At 46.6% G+C, this 23,456-nt stretch overlaps 1 protein-coding gene and 1 long non-coding RNA gene across 2 annotated transcripts; one reads left to right on the top strand and one right to left on the bottom strand.

The window, feature by feature from the left end:
- Nucleotides 1–1,025: 1,025 nt before the first annotated feature.
- Nucleotides 1,026–3,662, top strand: LOC134049710 (uncharacterized). The gene is made up of 3 exons (XR_009933628.1): nt 1,026–1,126; nt 1,711–1,872; nt 3,554–3,662. It is a non-coding gene; the product is annotated as an uncharacterized LOC134049710 (long non-coding RNA).
- TTC1 (tetratricopeptide repeat domain 1) lies at nt 3,017–22,507 on the bottom strand. The gene is made up of 8 exons (XM_062501940.1): nt 22,486–22,507; nt 21,365–21,691; nt 13,156–13,216; nt 11,976–12,088; nt 11,751–11,787; nt 9,932–10,080; nt 7,989–8,043; nt 3,017–3,597 (listed from the first exon to the last, which is right to left on the bottom strand). Exons 2-8 carry the CDS (start codon nt 21,680–21,682, stop codon nt 3,464–3,466), a joined length of 867 nt encoding a protein of 288 aa, XP_062357924.1. The 5' UTR covers nt 21,683–21,691; nt 22,486–22,507; the 3' UTR covers nt 3,017–3,463.
- Between the last annotated feature and the right edge of the window lie 949 nt (nt 22,508–23,456).

Raw genomic sequence — 23,456 nt, 5'->3', positions numbered from 1 at the left:
TGGTCTGTGGAAGGTGTCTCTGGTCTGTGGAAGGTGTCCCTGGTCTGTGGAAGGTGTCTCTGGTCTGTGGAAGGTGTCTCTGGTCTGTGGAAGGTGTTCCTGGTCTGTGGAAGGTGTCTCTGGTCTGTGGAAGGTGTTCCTGGTCTGTGGAAGGTGTCTCTGGTCTGTGGAAGGTGTCCCTGGTCTGTGGAAGGTGTCTCTGGTCTGTGGAAGGTGTTCCTGGTCTCTGGAAGGTGTCCCTGGTCTCTGGAAGGTGTCCCTGGTCTGTGGAAGGTGTCCCTGGTCTGTGGAAGGTGTCTCTGGTCTGTGGAAGGTGTTCCTGGTCTGTGGAAGGTGTCTCTGGTCTGTGGAAGGTGTTCCTGGTCTGTGGAAGGTGTCTCTGGTCTGTGGAAGGTGTTCCTGGTCTGTGGAAGGTGTCTCTGGTCTGTGGAAGGTGTCTCTGGTCTGTGGAAGGTGTCTCTGGTCTGTGGAAGGTGTCCCTGGTCTGTGGAAGGTGTCTCTGGTCTGTGGAAGGTGTCTCTGGTCTGTGGAAGGTGTTCCTGGTCTGTGGAAGGTGTCTCTGGTCTGTGGAAGGTGTCTCTGGTCTGTGGAAGGTGTTCCTGGTCTGTGGAAGGTGTCTCTGGTCTGTGGAAGGTGTCTCTGGTCTGTGGAAGGTGTTCCTGGTCTCTGGAAGGTGTCCCTGGTCTGTGGAAGGTGTCTCTGGTCTGTGGAAGGTGTCTCTGGTCTCCCATGGCAGGGAGTGAGACTGATGAGCTTTAATGTCCCTTCCTGGCAATCCATGATTCTAAACCTCAGTCCATCTGCAGCTAGAAGGATGAAAGTGTTTCAGGGGACAGACAAGTGAGAACTTCTGCATAAACCAGAGACAAATCCCAGTATCAGTTCAGGTGTCAAAAATTGGAATGTCTGAGCCACAAGTGTTATGGAAATCCTGGAGAAAGTTCTTTTCAGGGAGAGGCTTAGCCCAGCTCATGGACAAGAGCAACATTCCATTTATTTCTGTGCAAACACCTCAGGGGAAAGGCCAGGTACTGAAAAGTTTTGTGTTTGGCAGGCAAAGGAAGGAGGAATGAAGGTGGGAGCTGAGGATGGACAACTGCAGCTGGAAAAGAGGCACACCAGGAGGGTGAGTAACTGTTGGAACTGTTGGGTTTAAGAGCACTTGTATTTAAAAGATTGTGTTTCATAAAAGAGTTTTTTCCTATTAGAGGTTGTAAATCCAAGAAGTGTGACTCAAAACTCCCTGGCACTCCCCGAGTTGTGGCCGTGGCACCAGGAGGAGGCACCAGTTATTTTACTGGTGGCAGCTGTGAGGACTAGTTTAGACATAAAAAAAACCTTAAAAATCAAAAAGCAAGGTACATGCACTTGTTCAGGATTTGGACAATGCAAAAGTTAATTAACTGGAATTTTGCCTAGAGGAGAACTTGCTGTGGTGGCAGATAACACCTGCCAGAGGTTTCTGGTCCAGCTGGAGAGTGGCACTGAGGAGAGAAGGATGACCTGGAGCCCAATTCCCAGTGACTTTCACACAATCCAATTAAATTACAGACACTAATCAGCTGCAGTCCTGCTTCCTTTGCCTTTCCCTTCATTGGAAAACTCCAGGTGCACATCAGGCATCCTGCAGGGGAGTTGCACAATGATTTGATGATGTGTTTGCACAGCAGGTAGGAAATTCAAAAGCTTTGTTGTGTTTCTGTTTCTCAGAAATTCCCCATCTCCAGCTGAGAAGGAATATTTGCAGCTCTCCAGGCCTTCAAAGGGTGAAACAGGAACAGAGTGGAAGGAACAGAATTCCTGTCCCTGAACCCCTGAAGCAGCAGGCTGGAAAAGGCCACTGGTGTAACTGGGCACAAGAGCCACCCAGGGGTGAGTGACACTGCACACACTGTGGGCAGGGACAGAAACCCACTGGACAGAGCAAGGGAATTTTAAATAATTTGAAAAATTTAAAATTTAAAGCATCCAGGGTAGTTCCAAAGTGGTTTTGTCCATGCCAGGGGTGTGCTGGGATGGTGCAGGTGAGTGGAACCAGGGCCAGCTGAACCCAGCCCAGGGCTCCTGCAGCAGCTTGGACACCTTTGCTCTGCAGGTTTTAGGGAAGATTGTTAACATTTCTATTAATCCCAAGCCACTGAGCCTTCCCTGCAGAGCTCAGCTCAGGCAGCAGAGGTTTCACAGCTCAACCAACCCCAGGCCCAGCTCTAAGCTAAAACTAAACTAAAAATGCAGCAGGACAGAGTTGAACACTTAAAAAAACCCTGCACAGCTGCAGAGACAAAAATGACATTAAAACACCAAACCTGCTGTGCCTGGAAAGGCTTTTCCTTTCAGTGAAAAGCTGCAGCTCCTGAATTTCAGGCAGAGACTTGCTGAAATGAATTGGAGATGACACCCAATAGCCAAGGCAGCCACTGCTAATTATTTAATTAAATCATGTACTGAAATCTGCATGGAGACAACTGCAGAATCTTCCTCCAATTAAACACTTCAGCACTGATAAAACCCAGGAAAGCAGGAATTACAAAAGGCACCTTCTCCAAAACCTGAACGAACTACCACAACAGAACATATAAATATATACATATACACATATATTTATATAATGGCCTGGTTTGGGCTGGAAGGGACCTCAGAGATCATCTCATTCTAGAAACACTTCCAAGTCCTCAAGGTCCAGTAACTGTGGAGACCTTCTGCAATCAATTCCTGTGGATCCCTGAAACATGAATGGATCTCAGACAAGCACATTTCATTTGAAGGTACCTTTACAAGGTGTGCAGATAGAGAGGGAGGCACAAAATGTCACTGTTGCCTTCAAAAAAATTACTACCCAGTAAACAAAGTGCTGGAAGGGTGGCATGAAGTTAAATGACAACACTGCTGCAAGCAAGGCCAAAAAATCCAGTGCTTCCCATGAATGTCCTGCAAGGTGTTAGTGGTGGGACCTTTAACAACAAAGCCACACCTTGGGGAGGGCTCAGCCCAGGCAAGAACCTCACAACCCAAAGAGCAGAAGTACCAAGCCTTTATTAGAAGATCCATGATTCCAGGGCAGAGCTGTGTCCAGGGCTGCCAGTCCCACCCAGCTGAGGGTGGGGCAGTGCTGCTGCTGGATTTCCCCATTCCCAGGACACCACCAGACTTTGTTCCAGCCTCTGGAATTCCCTGAATTGCTGCTGCCAGCACTGAGTGGGCCAAACCAAGGAACTGCCTCTTGGAAAAGCCCAACACCACAAGGGAAGGGGAAAAAGATATATTAAAAAGAAAAACAAACCAAAAACAAATCACACACTGGACACAGCATTATGAGAAGTTGAATGAGTTACTTTACATCCACAATGCAAATAATTTCACAAGCTGGGAAATGAGTTTGCTGAGTCTCCTCTTCCCCTGGGGGTGGAGGGTGTTGGTTTGCTGGATCCTGGCATGGGATGTGCAGAGCCCCACTGAATCCACGTTATCTGTTGTTGTTGGGGTTTTGAACAAAGTTGATGGAGTAGGAGCCAGTAGATGAATCCTGTTTGATCTGGAAGTTCTCTGTTGACAGGCCAAAGGGGCGCAGGACCAAATTGCCCAGATCCTTCAGTTTGCCTGCAATGACATTCCAAGAGAACACAGTGAGAGCTGAGCAGAGGGAAAACTCCATGGAATGACACCCAACTACACAGCCCAGCCCTGCTGATTTATCCATCACAGGTAAATGCTGACGAAATCTCTGCATCTTGTTAACATTTAGGCTCTTAGCAGGAATTAAAAATCACTGTTAAATATCCACAGAGTATGTGAGTTAATAAAGTCCTGTCAGTATATGGATCACACGTGATTCCTGACTCTGGAAAATGAATCTTGCCACAGTTGTAAAAGAGAAAGGACAACAAAAGGACATGCTTTTAAAAAAATCCTATATAGAAATTACAGAATATATAAAGTGAAACAGGAAGCAGAGGTAACAACTTCACTGCTGGCTGAACACAACCCCCTTTTGTGTATGACAACACAAAAGAAGAAGAGGGCCAGTTTTCAAAGAAAATCATTCTTTTCCTCCTGGTTTCAAGGCAAAATTGTAGCTTTCCCAAAGGAAAAGCAGAAGTTTGGACAAGTTGAAGCCTTCTCAAGAGTTGCCTCCCCCACCTTTCCAAAAGCTCCCACCTGCACTGAGTTTGCCTGGCAGGACACTGGGAAAGATCTTTTCCAATTGCAGGGAGCTGGATGTTTTTTTCCCAGAGCCCATGAGCACCCCCTGACTGCCTGAGGATCCACCCTGCAGCTGCAGCAGCTCCCCAGCACAGCAACGATCTGGGGCTTTGTGAGAATTCCACCAGCACATCCCAGCTCACCTTCCTGCTCTCCCCCTCCCCAGGCAGGCTCCGGGGCAGCCACACTGAATTAATTGTTAATGAGGCAGAAGAAAGCCTTGGCTTTTCCGGGCACTCCAGCCCGGAGCTGCTGCTGCTGTCCTGGCACACACAGACCCAGCATTGTAGGGAAGCTCTGTCTCCTCCTCCCACAGCTCCTTTCAGCCCTAAATTAAGGGCTGTAGTGAACTGCAACCCTCTCCTAAAGAAAAGCTCCCTCAGAGCCTGTGCTGGGAGGAAGGAAAAGGCACCACGTGGGGCTGGGACTCAGCTGCAGAGGCTGCCCAGCCTCCAACACTCCCTGTCCCCAAGCAGGGTCACCCTCTCCTCCCTCTGCCCTTATTCTCACACATTTTGCTCTTTTTCTTTCAAACACACCCTGTTTATTTTCCACCTGCAACTCCAGCACATTCAGGTTCTTCACCAAAGCAAAGATTCAGAGGTTAACAAGAAAACAGAACTGTAAAAATCAATTTAGGGCTCAGAAGTCTGTGATTCATTACTCACCTAAACTGCAATTCAACACCCTATTGAAAGAGGCAGATGCAGGAAAAGATTACTCACAATTTACATTAAGATGTAACAGCCAAAATTAATTGCTATTCAGTCTCTCTGGCAATAATTCTGGCTTGGTTGCTGGTGTTAATGTGGGGTTTGGAAGTTGAAAAGCTCCATCTTGCTTGTGTAAAGAATTCTTTTGGAGAAAAGACAAATTTCCTGATGAGGTCTCCTCTTTGTGTAACTTCTTGTATTACCAACATTTTTAAGCAATTGGAAGAGCAAGGGCAAATACTTCTCCCTTCCCAAATGGTAAATGAGGACTGAACTGTAACTCTAATTTGGTTCTGGTTTAACTTAAAATCACCTTGTGCAGGGTTGTGGTTCAGCAGCTCAGCTGCAAACACAACATAACTGTCAATATAAAAAAAGACCCTAGAGAAACCCCATAATTCTTTAGGCACAAAGCCTAATAAATATCTTTGCTGATCTTGGGTAGCTGGGAAGATCTCTTTTTGGCAGGAAGGCCCAGGTGAGGTGCCCCCAAACTGCTAAAACCATTCCAAAGCTCCCCTCTCCTCATACCTTCTCCCCAAAGGAGTGGTCCCAGATTAAAAGTCTCTGCACAAGACTGGAAATCATTGGCTTTAAGGAGAGAAATACAAAACCCCCCAGATGTTCACATCCTCAGTCACTGAGGCAGAGGATGCCCATGGAAGTACAGAGGGAAAAGCCACCTGGATCTGAAAGCTCCTTCCCAAGGCTGCTCCAAGCCTGATGTGAACTCAGGGGTCACTTCATCCTGAGCTGATCAAAGGATCACAGTGGGCTTGGCTTGGCCACAAAAAAGGATTCTTCTGGTGACATCAACCTCCAGCAATCACATGGGCCACAAGGAAAATCCAGCCAGGAATGGGTGCTCTGGGTTATTTACACACAAGCAGTGCACAAGGGGGTAAGCCTCTGACAGAAACGAGCTGCAGCCCTGGGAAACAGGAAACACACTTGGGAAGGAAACCCATTTATCTGGGTTTGTTTGTACACAGTTCCAGTTTCATGGCACTAGGAGGTGGTTGGGCAACCCAGGGCTTGTTTGAGTTGAAATAATAAAAGCTCAGCAAAACCAGGACAGGCCAATTCACTGATTGAGGATCAGTTCAATATCCCAGGGAGGCAAAGCACAAACTGGGACATTGCTCCTAATTTCAGTTTAGTGTCAGTGCTCCTGGAGGAAGGAGTTCCAGGCCTGGCTGGAACTAGCAGGATGCCTCAGATTTGCTGTCCTGGAGCCCTAAAGTCTGGAATACAACCCAGGCACCTGAGCTGCTCTGTGGGGAGGCAGGAATGTCCCCCTGGCACTGTCCAAGCCCAGTCACCCAGCTCCAGCCACAGTGCCACGAGCCAGGTCCATCCTGGCAGTGGGAAATGCCATCAGAAAGGGTGGAAACATGGGAACAGCCTCAAACAAATTCATTGTACAACAAAACATTCCAAAAGAAGCTGTGAACCACCACATTCCGTCGAGTTTCTCTTCTCCCACTCCTTCCAGAACTCCCATCTAAGCCCCCTCCAGGTTTCTTCCCTGACCTCAGACAGAGCTGCAGCAGTTTGCAAACCTTGGGAAGTGTTTCCTTCCTCCATAGCATCACCACTGCCTCCCTTAACAACAGCACACAGGGAATCTTGGAACACTCAGGAGAAGGAGCTGCCCACACTCCAGACTTCATTTCAAGAGAATATTTTATAGAAATCCCTCAGTTTGTGTGGCAGCAGTGAGCTCAGGCAGTGCTGAGCTCAACCCCCCTGCCACCATCCCTGTCATTTAACCAGAGCTGTGACAATCCTGTGACACCCTGCAGCCTGGGGGTGAACACAGGTTCTGTGCTGCCCTACCCTGCTCTCAGTCTGCCTCTCCAGATGTTTGAACTCCTTGTGTGACATCTCTGAGAAGGGATTTCTTGCTCCAGAATCCCAACAGAAACAGTCTGAAGTGGTTCCCAAAAGCCCAGTTCACTTTTAAAGTATTAACACTGTTAAAAGAGATCCCACGTAGTCTGACATCTAGGAAAAAACCAGCAGTGCAGAACTGGGGTTGGATTTACTATTCCAGTCAAATCCCTTGTGATTAGTGAGGCCCTTCAGAGTTCAGCAAAGATCAGGAATTATTTTACTACTACTTTGTGCTGAAACCCATCCCATGTCCTACCAATGGGCCTGATCCTTCTGGAGATTTTCTGCATTTGTCATTTATTTATAGCCCCATCACCCTTAACCTGCTTTATTTGGGGCTTGCTGTCAGCACAATGGGGGAAGCAGACTCTGGTCCTGTAAAGCTCTCCAAAGCCTCACTGACACTTTGCTAGGTCAGAGCAGAACAAAGCCAGAGCAAATCAGAGGCTGCAGAAAAGAAATTACAGGAAAACATCATCATAAGATGAAACAATCTCTTTTTCCCAAATATAGAATCAGTGTGAAAGTCAGGCTGAGTTTGTTTAACCTGATTTTCTGCAGAACAGCCAAACACTGCCTTAGGAATTGTAATTCCACTCCCGGTGCTAACCCTGGCTAGGTCCAATTCAGCCTCCAACCAAACAGCAATGAAATGCTGAATAAATCAAGGCAAACATGAACACCTGGAGGTCTCTGGGTTGGAAGTGCTACAGAAAGAATCACATTTATTTCTTCAGCCCCCAGATCAAACATCCCCAGTTATTCCAGCTGGGGGAGTTCCTTTAGGTACAGGTTTAGTGAAAGCCCTGGTTTATCCCCTTCAGGGGAATGTTTGCTTTGAGGGTTTATTTGCAGGGAGAAAGGGCTGAGCAGTTGGGTTGGGTCACACCATTTTCCCCAGTTCTTACATACATCGATATGAAATTGTTTTAAAAGGTTTTAAATTTTCTTTTTTTTTAAACTGAACTCATGGCTTTTTCTGCACAGGAGAATTCCTTGTCTTCAATTTACTGTAGGTGAAACCAAGCAACTGAGAACTACAAAGAAATCAGGAGTTTTAACACTGAATAAATATTTCCTTTCAGATTTACCTCCTTTAAATTTTATACAAGACATTCTATTAATGCATTTTTTTTCTAGTAGATTATGAAGGTTTTTATGGAAGTACATGCTACTCACCCAACATTTCTTTCTTTAATTTTTCATTCCTCTCCTCAATTTGCTGTGGTAATCTCTGTGGAGAGAGAGAAAAACTGGAATCAGATCCCTGCTTTTAGTAATGCTCCCATTTTGGACATCAGCAGTGGCAGAGACACAAATCCTGATGTGCAGTTCCTGCTCCAGACTCTGAACACTGCTAATCCAGAGACTCAGCATTTCCCACTCCAGGAAGGCCCTTATGGACACCCATTTTTATCTGGTGTCTGTGATACTTATCCCAAAGTAGAGCTGCTTATGGGAAATCATTTCATCTGCCCCCAAATCCCTCAAAACCTGTGTGGAAGCTGAATTTCTCCCAACAGTTACACACCTGTGAAAACCAAACCTAACCATTGCTTCCATATCATCAAACTTTCTGGGAAAGCAGCAATAGGGGTGATTTGACCACAAACCATGATAATTCCAAACTGTTTAGTCTAGCACTGAAAAAGTCAAAAATAACTGAGGATTGAAATCAGAACGCCAGCTCTGCACTCCTGAAATACAAACCAAATAAAAAATCAAAGAACTATTGTGCATTTCATATTTTAATCTGTCATTTAACAGGGTCATGACATTCCCTAGAGCAGTGTGAGATCATTCCTGTGGGCAGGGAGGAGGAAGATTTGCTCTAACTGTGAATGAAGCCAATCTGCAGATTTTCTTGAGGCATCATTTTCATTGCCAGTGAGGGGGAAAAGATCCTGTGATATTCCTGCAAAGCAGAGACACTTTTACCTTAGAACAGAGCAAAGCTTCTCAACCTCCTTCAGGTTAGAGATTTAACCAGGTATGTGGAGTCAACAGCTGAAACTTGGGGGGTTTTATTATAAAATGTAGAGATTGATGATGAATATTTGAAAGGTGTAAAATTATAGCTGTCAGGATTTCCTTAACAGGTTTTCAAAAAGGGAGTTTTAAGCTTCAGTCTCAATAGTTGGCTTCTCCCCTCAAATCTGACAAGGACCAGCTGAAGGCAGAACAGACCAAATGCCAGTGCAGGGTAATTTGAGGGCATTTTCTCCAAAGGGTTCTGCAGCCAAAGCTGTGCCTGGCCAAGGGAGGTCAGGGAGCAGGAGGGGGTGGAACCCCCACCCTCTGCACTGCCCAGGCACAGAAATCAGGAATAAACACTGATCACTCTGAACTGGGCCTGAACTGAACTGTCCCTTCTGGGGCTGGGCAAGGGCTCTCCTGTGGGACTATCAGGGCACAGTCACTGAGATAAAATCCTGCTTTTGCAGGGGTTCCCAACAGCCTGAACAGAACCAGCCACCCCTGAGGGTCTGACTCAGAATACTGGATTATCCTGAGTGGGAAGAGACCACCAGGATGATCCAGTCCAGCTCCTGGCCCTCCTGCACAGACCCCCAGTGCATCCCTGAGAGCAGAGTCCAAACCCCCCTGGCAGCCTCAGGGCTGTGCCCATTCCCTGGGGAGCTGTTCCTGGCCCAGGGGAAGCCCCAGCCCAGCTCCAGAGGCAGCAGGTCCTTTATGGGAGCTCAGCTGTTTTATGGGATCACCCCTCACCATCAGCAGCACTCACACAGTTAAGCAGAATATTATCTGCCATCAGTGCAACTGATCCAGTCCCCCAGGAAATCATTCCAGGCAAGGTTTCTTGCCTAATATGCCATAAAAGCTGTTCCTAATCTGTCACTTACAACACCACAGTGTGGGGAAAAGGGGGGCAGAATCACTGCTAATGATTTATTTTCCCAAATGGAGACTTAAAACAATTAAACCTTTCAAAAAGATTTTTGTAACAACATATTCAAGGTTTAGAGAGAAATTTGCAGGTGATGCACATGAGCTTTTTTTTCCTTCTGAGGCAGAATCCATTGAAAGTTCACTGGTGTGAAGCTGAACTAAAATAATGATAAATAAGTTAGGCCAAAGCTCACTGAAAGGCTTAAGCTTACCATGCAAGCTTCTCTGGCTTGATGAACTGATGGGTCTTTTTCTAGGACTGCCTTATAATCTTCCAGAGCTTCATCTAATTTTTCTGTTTTTTCATAGAGTTCTGCTCTCCTCAGCAAAGCTCTGATATAGTGAGGGTCTAATTCCACAGCTGGAAAACAAAAGCAAAACCCAGGATTGTACTCAAAACATTTCTCCACCCCTCAAATGAATACTGAAGAGTGTATTACATTTGTAAGTTGTCCTCAGAATGTAAGTCAGGATCAAGAAGAGGCACAACTTAAAGCCAAGTCAGAATTCAGAAACAGCTGCCTGGGACAGTCTCATGATCATATTTCACTTAATGTCCACAATCTCTCACAGATGGAAGTGATTTATGATCACAAAGCCTTAAATGTGCAATCCTATCCATGCAGGGATTCTAAGTGATGCTACAGAAATGTTAAGGACCTGCAAGATATTTCAGTTTTTGTGTGTTTAGCAAGTGGCTATTATTAGATTGCAGCTAAAGTTAAATATCCCTCCAGACACACACAGCAGGGAAAATCAGCCTTGCCACGCTTATCTCAGTTCAAGTGGAGACAAACTCCAGGAGAATTTCTGGAGCTCTTCTGAATTTAATATTAAACAGTGCAGACTGTGTTGGGAATGCACAAAGAGTGATTTCAGCTCTGTGAGCTGCAGAGGGGCATCCTGACTGAACCTCAGCTTTTCCTCCCCTCACTCCCTTGGCAGCCAGGGCTGTTTGCAGTGGCAGTTCAGACTGAATGCTAAACTCAGCATAACCTCCACATGGTAATTCCTCAAGAATTCCTTCATCCATTTTTCACCTCAGAAACAGGGAATATAAAGGATTTTTCATCACAGAAAGAGGTTTGTCCATTTTATAATTTTCAGCCCATTAAATTGGTTCTGGGGACAATTAAATCTCAGATTATCCAGGTAAATATTCCAGTTTATTTCCTTTGGAAGGACAAAGGCAGTGGCACAGTCAGCAAGCTGCAGGTGCCTGAACTGCTCTGCTGTGCTCCAGTCCTTGGGGAGTGTCAGGTCCTGGCAGCTGAAGTCTCCCTGCTCAAAGCACATTGATTCCCTCTGAGCCACTGCAAAATTCAAGGCATTTTTCAGAAAGCAGCAGCACCAAAGCCCCAGTGAGAGAGGCCAGGAAGGATTTGGTGCCTTCAGGAGCCCTTTCAGCAAGCACAGCTCCCATTTCTGTGCAGGCAGTGCTGGCACACAGCCACTGGATTAGTTCTCTGATTGGTAATTTGGATTTTTTTCCCCAGCTGTCACAGGGAGTTTAACAAACACTCGAGGGTGGGTGAGTGGGTGGAAGCAATAAAGCAAAGCACAGCTGAACTGATTCCACCAGAAGGTGCAGAGAGAGAACTCTGCAGGGCAGGAACACAGGAACATAAGCCCTGGTGACAAAGCAAAAGCTGTGCAGGAAAGGGACTTGATAATGCTTTTAACTCTATAAAGCCTCAGAGTTCTTTGGAATCTGGGATTAAACCAGGATTTGGGGAGGAGGGCAGGTGGAGTGGGTTTGAAATCACAAGTGTGGGAAACAGTTTCCACAGGAAAGACTTTCCTATTAAAAACAAGTACAAACTGCAGCTTTATGGTAAAAGAGAACAGAAAGTAAATTACTGCAGATAGGAGAGGTTTGACAGACATTTTACAAAACAAGTAATACAAATCAGATGTTTTCTGTTCAATTCTTTAAAGACTCTTATGCTCAAAATTACAGCTCTACAGTGAAGGCACTAAATGACACAATTTAAAATCTGGTACAAGAGCAGCACAGAGAGAAAAAAGTACCTTTGGTGCAGTCACTCAGGGCAGCCTCTGTCTTGTCCTAGAACACAGAACAGTTTTGTTAGATTGAAGTCATATTTCTTCATGCCCCCATCCCTGGAGGTGGCACTCAGGGCTCTGGGCCGGGGCACAGCTCGGACTCCATGGTCCTGGGGGGCTCTGATCACTTCCTAATTGCATTTGTGCCAGACTCAATCCAGTGTAACACAGAATACAACCAGCACTCACCTGTTTCATTTTTGCAGCAGCTCTGTTTGAGAACAGAACAGCCCTGTCCTTCTGGAAGCAGGCTGGGCAGATCTGCAGAGCTTTGGTGTAGGACTCTTCTGCCTCTCCATAGTCTGCAGAGCAACAGGAAAAACCCAAAGCAAACTATTTATTTCCAATCACTGAACCCCATGGCTGAGACTCCTTTGGAAACAACTCTCAATATCTGGTGATACACACCAGAATCAGTAGCTGCTCTCAAAGAACATCACTAAGTACATAAATACAATCAATTATTTTAAAATTGACTTAATTCTGCTTATAAAAGCAGGAATATGAGCTGAATGCAACAAGTGCAGCAGGATGTGGATGTAATTCTCATCCCTGAAATGCTTTCCTCTTTGAGCAGAGGTAGAATCCCTTTGGAAGAAGTGAAGGGAAGAAGAGCTGAAAGCTCTGTGCAGTGACACAGCTGCAGGGAGCTTTTATGGCCTCATCATCTCCACTTGTCTTAAACATCAGAGGGATTGTAAAGGAGAGGCCAGGGGTGAGACTCCAGCAATACTCCAGGCCTGGGGCTCTCCTGGGCTCAGCAGTTGCAGAGCTGGAGATCATTCCATGATTGTGTCCCTTAGGACACAGTGAGGCTCCTCGGGGCACACAGGTTCCTTTCCTGTGTCCTGCTGACTGAGGGAAGCAGGAACCTGCATTTTCAGCTTTCTCAGGAATCCTGCACTCACCGGCAGATTAAATCAAAGGCAGGTGTCAGAACCACTTCTGTTTGTTCATTCAAATCAATGTATAAAGGTATGAGACAGCTACAGAGCCCCAGATCTTTCATCAGTTCTAAGCAAGACCATCAGCCCAACTCAGAGCCCCGGAGAAGCCTTTTTTGATCAGTAAAAGAAAGGGAAACCCTGGCTCTTCGATGGCAGTCCAAAATCCATGGTTTTGTACGTAAATAACACTCAGATTTCATGGGAATCCTGCTTTAATACCCAAATCTTTGGGATTTAAACAACTCTACAGGAGGTCTGGTATCTCTGTTTCTTCTCTAGAGCTGGATGAAAAATGAAAGAGGTGATAAAATTCAACAAGGACAGTATGAGATCTTCCTCGGGGTTTTCTGCAGCACCACCACGATGGCTCAGTACTAATGTGAGAGAAACATCCACAGGGTGCTGAGAGATGATCGACCCACCTCCTTTCTTGAAGTGCTCATTTCCTTTCTCCTTCAGCCCCGTGCTCTCCTTTCTTCTTTTCTACAAAAGAAAAGACAATGTCTCAGAGTATTTCACTGAAATGAACAACTAGGTCAGCTGCAGTTCCAAATAAAGTACGGAAGGGAAGCAGAGTAAAACATAACCTGAAGAGTTTTAACTGTGCCAAGATCTTCTTGTAGACCCTGTGACATGAAATTCTTTATATATCCATGAAACACTGGAGTGTAACAGCAAAGCAATTAAAAAGCTCCACTTCACAGCCACTAGGAAGCAAGGAGAGCATCCATGGAGAATTCCATGCTGTAAACCAACACAAGAGCTTTTAGCTGGCTGTTTGCTTCTCCTCCTTTCCAACTCCATTTAATTCACTCACTGCAGGTCAGCTGTGCAGAATATATCTGAAATGTAAAAGTCTCAAAAGTTTTGCTTGAAATAATTCCACCTCAGCAATTCCAGTTATTTTCAGAGATGCACAAGGAAAAGGTCCAAGCTGAGAAAGATTTCTACCCTGAAAGATTTCTTAGGAGAAGTAAGTGAACCCCCATGAGCTGGTTCTTTGTCCAGTGAGAACTGCACATGTGAGCAGAGCTGTGTTTTCAACCATGAACATCTTGGCACAAGGGGAGGCCACGCTCAGGCTCTCAGCCTGTGACACAGAAAACTCAGGATGTCACCGAGCCATCCCTTCAACCTCCTGGCAGTGCAGACATTCCTGAAACAAAGCAGGGAAAGGCAGGAACGTCACAGAGCTCAGGAGACATTCTGTGCTACAAAAGCCATCCTTGGAGCACTGATTTTTCTCCCAGCACACAAAGGACTTCAATGGAGGTGTCTGTAAATGACAGATCACTGAGCAATTAAAAGCCAACAGTAGGAAAAGGAGCAGTTTCCTTTCCTGCAGATTGTGTGAATCAAGGATTAATGCAATTATCAATATCACACAGAACATCTCCTTGGAAACAGCTAAATATAGTACAGAGTGTGGAGCACTGCACCAGCTCCCAGCTATGGCAGGGAGCTGACAAACAGCTCCAAATCCCAGCTTCTTCCTCCTGCTTTTATTGGTTTGGGAATTAATTCACCTGACCACTGGCACCACCTCAAGAACAGATCAGCCTCAGTGGAAGGACACTTAGTCATGACACAAAATTCCACAGCAAAATCTCATCTGACCCCTTTGAGACATGCCCAGACCATCACATTTGTCCCTATTGCCTATTAAATAGCTTTTCCAAGACCCATAACTGCTCACATTTTAAAGAAACCCCACAGAACACAGGGCAGACAAACAATGCACAATTATTCAGGAAGTGCCTTTGCTCAGGCAGGGCTGACAAACTCCCCCAGGTCCTTCCACAACACCCCAAGGGACACACTTGGTGCTTTCTACTCATGAACATACAAATTCCACCCTTCAGGCTGCACGAAAATCCCAAATTCTCCGTGAAATGCAGAACTCTGCTGTTCAGCACAGGGAATGTGGAACTGCTACGCCTCAATTTTCAAGGGAGCAGACAGAAATTCCTGCCTGCACCCCACAAAAAGGCATTTTTAAATATTCTGAAAGGTGAAAAAAGGGTGAAAATGATCCCAACATTTGGTGGCACTGAACAAAGCAGCCCCATCTGAGCACAGGGCAGGCCTGAGATGAGGATCCTGCAGGAAAGATGTCCACAGAAAACCCTCAGTGAGGGGAAGGGCTGCCTGAAACACAAACCCCACTGACTTCATTGCTCATGACCTATTTAAAGTGGCCTTTCAGTGCCATGAGCACTCTCTGCTGCACAGGGTTCAGTTACAGCTCCACAAGGATGAAAGGATTTTTATGATCAACACAACTACTGCATGCTCACACCAGTCCTGAGGCAGAAACCCTGGAATCGAGGGATGCTGGATGAAAAGTTTCACCTGTATTAGCAATATTTTGTTTCATTTTATCCAAATTATTAACAAATATTACATGTTTACCCTAGTTATGCATTAAATGCTAATATAAAATGATTTGCAGCAAGAAAACTTCAGAAGAATAAGATTTATATTAAAAAAGGAGTAAAAGGAAAAACAGCAAAGCAACAAAGCAGCACTTTGAAGAGCTCTGTGTATGATTTTGTAATTTATTCAGCTCCCTGCCAATGGTTCAGAACTTGCATTGCTGTGAGAGCCTGACCAACATTTTCAACACATCCCTGGTTTATGAGTTTCACTTCCAAACTGAGTGTCCGAAGTATTTTTAAAAAGGTGAAGTCTGTAGGGTACCTCCTGCACATCAGTGCATTTGCATTTCAGGTATGACTGACCAAGAAGAAACATTTGAAAGCCAGTTCCTCTGACTTTTCCACCAAATGTAAAAGCATGAAAAATGGATGAGCCCCTCACATGCTAAAGGCACTGCCCTGCAAAGCAGGCTGGGTGTGAAATTAATCCATTATTTATTCCTCCATCCAGACATTCCTTTAACACAACACAAGGTTGGGAGAAGCTGCTCAAATCCAGGGAAAAGCCCCAAAGCACTGCAGCACTGAGTGATGGAGAATTCCCAGCAGCTCTCAGGGAAAAATCGAAGTGACACTCGAAGGGATTTGTACAATGTCCCCACCAACACCAAGCTGGCCCAGAACAGCCAGAGAGTTTTTCCTTTCCTCCCTCCCTCCGTCCCTCCCAGGGAATTAGGTCAGCCTGAATCCTGGGATGCTGTGCCCAGGAAAAGCCATCCTGCCCTGGGGCTGCTCACACACAGCACTGGAGGCAGCCACAACTCCTCAGGTTAGGGTTTGCTGCTCTTCAATGGCAGCAAAATGTGAAGGTTTGGGTTTTTTTTTTTTTTTTTTTTTTTGCAAATATTAGTAATGCAAAGATGACAAATTCCATGGCAGGCACTGATTGTGATGTGGATTAAGTATTTTTTTAATGTAAATTTTTTAATGTATTTTTTGAATGTAACTGTTGCTGATTCTGACAGGATCTGGTTAGAAATGTTTAAATTTGCATACTGAATTGCAGTCCCATACTCGGAGAAAGTCAGTATTTATTCTAAACCTGCCTGGCAAAGCCAGGGCTGCTGGAGGAGATCTCAAATCATGACAAGGGACAGCTTGGCCTCATGACAATAAAATACAAACCTAAACCACACACAGCCCCTGCACCTCAGGGTTAACAAGAAAAGCCCAATATAAAATAGAAATTTATGGAATTTCTTTATAACTATAGAATTAGAATGAAATCTTATTTGGATATTAAATGTAATTTTTATAATAATGAAAGCATTAGTCTGCTATTGGAGAAAACAGCAACCTACATATTCCCCCTGTTCCCTTGGGAAGTCAGCAATGCAATACAAGTGCTGGTAGTGAAATCCTTGAACAGGGTTTGTGACACTGCCCTCAACTTTCCCTCTGGCAGTTCCTGAGCTTGGACTGTTCCCTTGATTTCCCTTTGCTGGGAACTGCTCCTGGCTCCAGTTCTGGGGACACTCACAGTGAACCTGCCCCTCACAATCCCTTGGGAAGGTCACCAAAACCAGGGAAATCCAAACTCCTGCAGTTCAGAGGAGGCACAGAAACAGGAATTTTAAAAAGGAACAGGAATTTTAAATTAAATTTAAACATTAAAATTAAACAGAACAGGAATTTTAAACAGCAATGCATTTCTCACCTTCCAGTGCTACTTCTCATTCATTAGCAGCTGTTTGCTTCCCCCTGCAGTTTTGGGAAGCTACTGCTCTATCCTTCATCCAAGGGTTTGGATTTCAGTTTAAGGTTGGAGTCACCCCAAAATCCCCTTTTTTAAATCTTGAGAACACCCAAAGCTGCACTTGGGAGGTTCCAGGGCAAGGGCAGGGATAAACCTGGCCTGCCCCTGCTCCCTGGGATTCCATGGAAAAGAACTTTTCTCTTTCTCCTACCAAATCACCAAATTGGAAGCAACAGTGCCAGACAGGGAAGGAGGTCACAGCCCTGCCTGCCAGCTCCAATGAAGCCCAACCTAAATGTGCCTGTTCCTGAGTGACAGCAGTGCCATCATCCCTCCTGCTCAGAGGAACAGCCTGGGGCAGGGACAGTGGAGCTGCCCAGAAATCCATCAGCAGATCAGGCCTCGATGTGACAGGAGCAGCCTCTGCCACAGAAATGCACAGCTCAACACAAAACTCAAATCAGACAGCAGCACTCAAAGGGACATGAAGGGAGATTTTTTCCCCTCTTCCTATTAAACTGCCACTCAGCAAAAGAGTTTTGTTTGTTTAAAACTCAAAGAATTATAAATCACGCAGTGAGATTATAATTCCAGTTTTATTCAAATTCTTCTCACCAGCTCTTGCAATTAATGATTCCAGCAGACACAGATTTACTGCTCAAACGTTCTTCTCCAGGCTTTAACTCAGAAAATGTAACAGGATGTTTTATTCTATACAGAAGCTTCCCTTTATGGAAAACAATGGGATCAACCCAAACGCACAGGGAGGAATGGAAGGGTGAGGAGGGGGCAACTTAAAGGAAACGTCTTCACTAAAGCAATATTCTCTAACATATCCTAGAACCTGCAGAGAACCAGGGGGTAAAAAAAGGAAATTTTACTGTTTAGCCCAGCAAGAATATCAGGTATCACTCAAAAATCCTATTTCTGAAAATCAGTTCTACCCCATTCTTACAGAGCTGCTCACAAGGCATTCCTCACAAATCTCCTCTTGCTTGTCTTGCTGACACAATTCCTGCTCTCAGAAGAGGAATTGTCATTCCAGCCAGCTGGAGGTCCAGGGCACATGGAAAGGCCAGAGAAGGAACTGCTCAGGAGGAATACTGGGTTTTAATCGGAATTATTTGGTATTTATTGGAATATTGGCTACACAACACAGGGTTCAATATCCAAAATTAGAGCTTCCCAGGCCAGGTGCTGGAGTCCTTGCCACAGAACAGGACAGCATCTGCCACGATGGAGGAGCAGAGGGACCGGGAGTCCTGCACTGGATGAACTCCTCATCAAAGGGTGTCCCTCAGAGCAGGACTGGGGCAGGCTGAACAATGACCCTGCAACAGCTGCTGGGTGTCCTGGGATTAATTCTGCAGAGCAGCCCCACGTCAAAGCCATCACCATCACTGACAAGCAGCCAGAAAATCTGCTTGGAATGCATCAGAAGCAATTTACTGCTCAGTGCCTCTGCTGAGGCAGCAGCAGCAGCCTTGTGGAACAACAACCCAACCCTGCAAAGGTGAATTTCAATCCTTACAAAGCTCAGAGGTGAAAACCCAGCCAAGGAGCCAGGCTCTGTTTTTAAGAACACTTCTCACAGATTTGTGTCTTAATACCCCTGCAACTTCTCATTTTGCTTCTCTGTGTAGAGAAGATGTCTTAGGGTATCCCTGCTGTTTCCCTGGAAGAATTCCTGCTGCTTAACATTAGAAATCTCACTGTATGGGGCTCTTGAAATGTAGTTAGAGAAAACACACAGTCACTCAGTGGCTGCTTCCCTCTGAGCTCTGCAGCAGCCTCTGCACAGGTGAGTGCTTCTATCTGAGCTGCTGGAACCTGCACAGAAATACTCAGAGCCAGGACTACAATCTGTCTTTGCATCTCCACAATAAATGAGAGCCTTTCCTACAGCCCATTACTGGAGAACATCACTGCAGAGCCCTTTTACTGCAGCTGCTGAACACAACAACAGGCTTTGGTTACAAAAACCCAACCTGTGAAGGTGAAGCTCCATAAATTTGACTGGAGCAGGGCTCACATCCAGCTCCCCTTGTGCCCTGAGCCCACAGTTTATGGCTGGTGCTGCAGCACCAGTTCCTGGGGAGTTTTTGTTATTTAGACAAGCAGCCAAATCAAATCCATCTCCTTAGGCTGCCATTTGATGTCTGCTTTCACCAGCACTGCCCTGGATCTGAAAGTACAGCTTGATTTCCCTGTGAATCACCACCCTGAGTGCTCCACTCACCCTGAGGTGTGCCAGCACAGCTCACAAAAGCCCAGCAAGGACTGCTGAGAGGCTGCTCCCCACCTCAGCAGCCAAAACCCACTTCTGACTATTTCTGTCTCGCTTGCTGCAGCTGCAATAAAAATAAATTTAAAAATCACATTGCCCTTCTCAAAAAAAAAAAACCCGAAAAAACAACAAACAAAAAAACACTAAAACCAATCCAGCCCTTTTGAGTCACTGGAAGGAGGCTTAAAAAGCTCTGAGTAAATGAATGTTCAGCATGATTTTCGTATTTGGGACTGCAGGACTTATTCCTAAAAGCTGTAGCATTAACAGAATCTTTTATAATCAGAATATACAGAATGTTTCACTTTTAAAAATAAATCCATGGCCATCAGCAGCAGGTACAAGGAGGAGAGTTGGAGCAGCAATTGAGGAGTGACTTATCCAGGGGGACATCATGGAAGGGGCCACTCCCGTGGCTGTAACAACTGTCTGAACTCCTAATTCTGCTCTGCATTCACAGTTCTGCAGCTGTGCTTGTATGAGATACCAGCAATATTTTGCTAGAGAAAAAAAAAACAAACTACATTTGAAAACCTGTAACATTCAGAATGAAACATAAAAACCTGCTGATCAGTACTTGTGGTGCTGTGAGAGACAGAATCCCTCAGTTTGGATAGCTGAAATCACAAACCACTCTGAAGGGCAGAATTGCTCAACACCTCTGGAAATAAACCTGCAGAAAGATGAGAGCTGCAGCTGCCTCCAGCCTTTCTCTGAGGAAATCTTCCTAGTTTGAAGTTGTTGTTTCGCACTCCTCCTTTCAGTGGAGTTCCACAAAGCTGAGTGCCAAGATTTAACATTCCCAATTATTTTGGTCATTTGACAGCAGGCAAAGATCCATGTGCAAAATGAGATGATTATCTAAAAATACACCCAAACCAAGAACAGCAGGAAAATTAACACAGCCAATTGCCAGGCTTGCTGCTCTTTTTAGAGTTTAGTTCTAGAACAATTTCCCCCCAGTTTGTAGCAGTTTTTCCCTGAAGCTCTTAAGTCCCAGGCTGGTGCTGCAGCCCCAGTGTGACTCATGATGACAGTGCTCCTTATTGGACAGGAATAAACACAAGGAGAAAAAAGGGACTGTTCACTCAGACTGGAAAAAACCCAAGGGGAATGAAATTACTTTTGTGTGTGAGGAGGTCAAGGAAGGTGATTTTTGCCCTCTGCTCAGCACCTGAGAGATGCATTTGGAAAGTGCCAAATGGTAAAACCCCCAAAATCAAACAAACTCCCTCCTAAAACAGCAACAAGAAGACACTGACTTCCCAGAGGGAGTCCAGGGCAAGCCCCTGAGATGCTCAGGGCTTTGCAATAAAGGAAATTCTAATTAAACATAGGACAAAAGCTTCCAGGATAGTTAAAACAGCAGCACAGGGAGCCAGAGGGGCTGTGCCAAAGATCTCCCTGGCTCTGGGTAAAATCCTCCAAAGGATGCACCAGAACAGCTTCTGACATTCCCACCCCTCTACTCTTCATTATTAAATTACAACTGGCAGCATCATTCTGCCCATTTAGAGCCCAAACTGAGACACAGAGCTCCAAAGGGATTCCCACCAGGGACCAGAATTACTTTTAGCCTCACTCCTGCTTCAAGCAGACTCCATCCCATGTTGTCCTTCCCCACTATTGTTTTTCCACCCAAGGAACTTCTATATTAAAACAAAGATCAGTTCTACAGATGAAAAACTGCGTTTTTCTCTTCCCTGCTGCAGGATGAATTCGCCCAATGTGACAGCACTGAAAGCAAACAGTCCCACACATTTAATGTGTTTTTGTTTGATTAAAGCCCAAATAATCCACAGGGATCTATTCAAATTGAATCTCAACTCCCTGGATTCCCTAAACCAGGGAGTCAGGAAAACTGTCCTGAAATCTGCTGTGTTTTGGAGAAGCACCTTGCAGGCACTCAGGGGAAAGCAATACATGCACAGACAGCAAACAACAGGGAACAGGGAGAGTTTTGTTGTGTGTAATCTCTGAGTCACAGCCACCCCACTCACTGCTCAAGGCACACAAAATCTGCCCTGGAATGTGAGGATTAAGAGCAGCAAGGAAAGCCACAAACATTTGTTACCTAAAAGAAGGAATTTAGAACAGTAGGACCAGACACACGAGGGCTTTAGAGCTGCCTTTGTGTCAGCCCCAGCCCACTGCAAACACTGAGAGCAATCACAGATCGTTTCACACCCACCACTGGTGCTTTGCTTTACCTGCTTCTCCTCCTCTGGCATATCTTTCTCTAGTTCTAGCAAGTATTCTTCATCTAGTTCTGTCTGCTTCTTTGAGCTACTCCCGTCATCCTGAACATTCCCTTCATCATCCAGCACAGCTCCTTTGGCCTCAAAGGAGTCTTGACAGTCATGGAAACACTCCTCTGTGGGATCCTGGCCTGGGGATGGGGCACAGCCACTGCCAAAGCTCTGGGGGTGCTGGGCATCTCTGGGGCCAGGCTCTGGAGACTTCTGATCTGACAGCTTCAGGTGATTCAGCAGCTCCTCAGGTGGACTTGCATCTTTAAATTCTTCCATGCTGGACTCCTGGGAGGGGGTTGTGGAAGTGAGAAAGGAGGAGAACTCAATAATTTTAATTTTGAAGACTTGTCAGCAAACAAATCCCAGCATCCCAGGGTGGGTGAGGCTGGAAGGGACCACAGGGGGTCACTGGTGCCACCTCCTGCACTCCCAAACACAGGGCACAGGATTGTCCCAGACAGCTCTGGAACACCCCCAGGGAGGAGACTGCAGCCCCTCTCTGGGCTCTGCTCAGGGCTGGACAGTGCCCAGGGCAGAATTTGTGCCTCCTGTACAGAGGGAATCGCTGGGCTCAGTCCCTTCCCGTTCCTCGGGTGCCACTGCTGGGCCCCGGGGCAGAGCCTGGGCCCTGCTCTCCCCCTCCCCTTACATATTTATACACATCTAAATGTACTCAATTATTTAATTCCTCTCATCAACATTTACAAATCTTTAAAGTGCTCTTGACATCCCTAAGGGAAACTCGCATCTCTCGGCGCTGGGGTAACTTCCCCTGATTCCATACCCCGTGCAGAGAGACGGAGTCGGGCCAGGGCACCCGTGAGTACGGGAACTGCCGAGCTCAGATCCCCGGGACCCTCCCGGCAGAGCCCGGCGGGACCGACCCCAAACACCACCCCCGGCACGGCTCGCCCAGCGCGGCCCCTCCAGCCCCACCGCGACCCCAGGGCCGCCGTGCCCGGCACGCAGGGCCCGCCCCACGCTGTCCGAAGCTGAGCGGATGGTCCAGACCGGGGGGCATCGCCGCCGGGTCCGCCCGGGCCCGGCCCGGACACCCCGAACCCCGGGCCCGCACTCACCTGCACCAGCCGCGCTTCCGGCTTCCGGCTTCCGCCACACCCCCTGCACGAGGGGGACACTTCCGGTATAGGCAGCCAATGGGCGAGGGGCGCGCGAGGGGCATTTCGGGGATTGTAGTTCCGTGGTGTGAGGTCCGGGAGCGCAGGTGAGGGAGGGCAGAGGAAGGCAGCTGAGAACCGTTCAAACCAGAGAACAGGGGAGGCCAGGTGCCTCGTCCTGCCCCTGGCCTCTTTCTCCCCATGGCATAAATCATCTCTCTCCATGTTGGCTCGTTCAGGCCCTGCAAGCCCACACTGAGGTCATCCCAAAGCTTCTCCTCTCCAGGTGAACAATGCCAGCTCTGCCAGCAGAGCTGTCCCGACCCTCTGCCCATCCTGGCCTGGCTCCAGCAGCTGCAGGTCCTTGCTGTGCTGCTCCCGGGGCTGGGACAGCTGTGCAGGTGGGCTCTCACCTGAGGCACACAGTCCCAGCCCCTTTCCTGCTGCCCACGCTGAGGGATCAGCCCAGGGCGTGGGGGTTCGTTTTTCCATGCCCAGCTCTCACCCGAAATCCCACTCCATCTGTGCACCCCCAGCCTGGACTGATCCCAGGAATTTTCCCTGATCCAGGTGCAGTACCAGCTCTTGGCTCTGTCAAACCCCATGAGATTTCCAGGACCTGTTTCTCCCTGATGAACATTTCATGTTTCTACAGCTCAGGAATATGTGGGTTTTCTCTGGAACTTTGGGCTGATCCTCCTCTTGTTCAGCCTCGCAGCCCATCTTGGTTTCATACAACATCAGAGGTGTTAAGGTATTTCCAATCTGAGCCCTAAAGGAGGCTCGAATTGTGCTAGGGGATGGAACAACACCCTTGGACTCAAACAACCAGAGACTTGGGAGGTTTTGCACTTGAACTGTTCTTTAGAAATTCCTAAGTACTGCTGCTTACAGCAGAAGATCCAACACGATCCCAGGCCACAATGTGTGTT

Source organism: Cinclus cinclus, chromosome 14, assembly GCF_963662255.1.
Source record: "Cinclus cinclus chromosome 14, bCinCin1.1, whole genome shotgun sequence".
Taxonomy (NCBI): domain Eukaryota; kingdom Metazoa; phylum Chordata; class Aves; order Passeriformes; family Cinclidae; genus Cinclus; species Cinclus cinclus.
The sequence above is the reverse complement of the archived record's forward strand: the minus strand, read 5'-3'. Positions and strand labels throughout refer to the sequence as shown.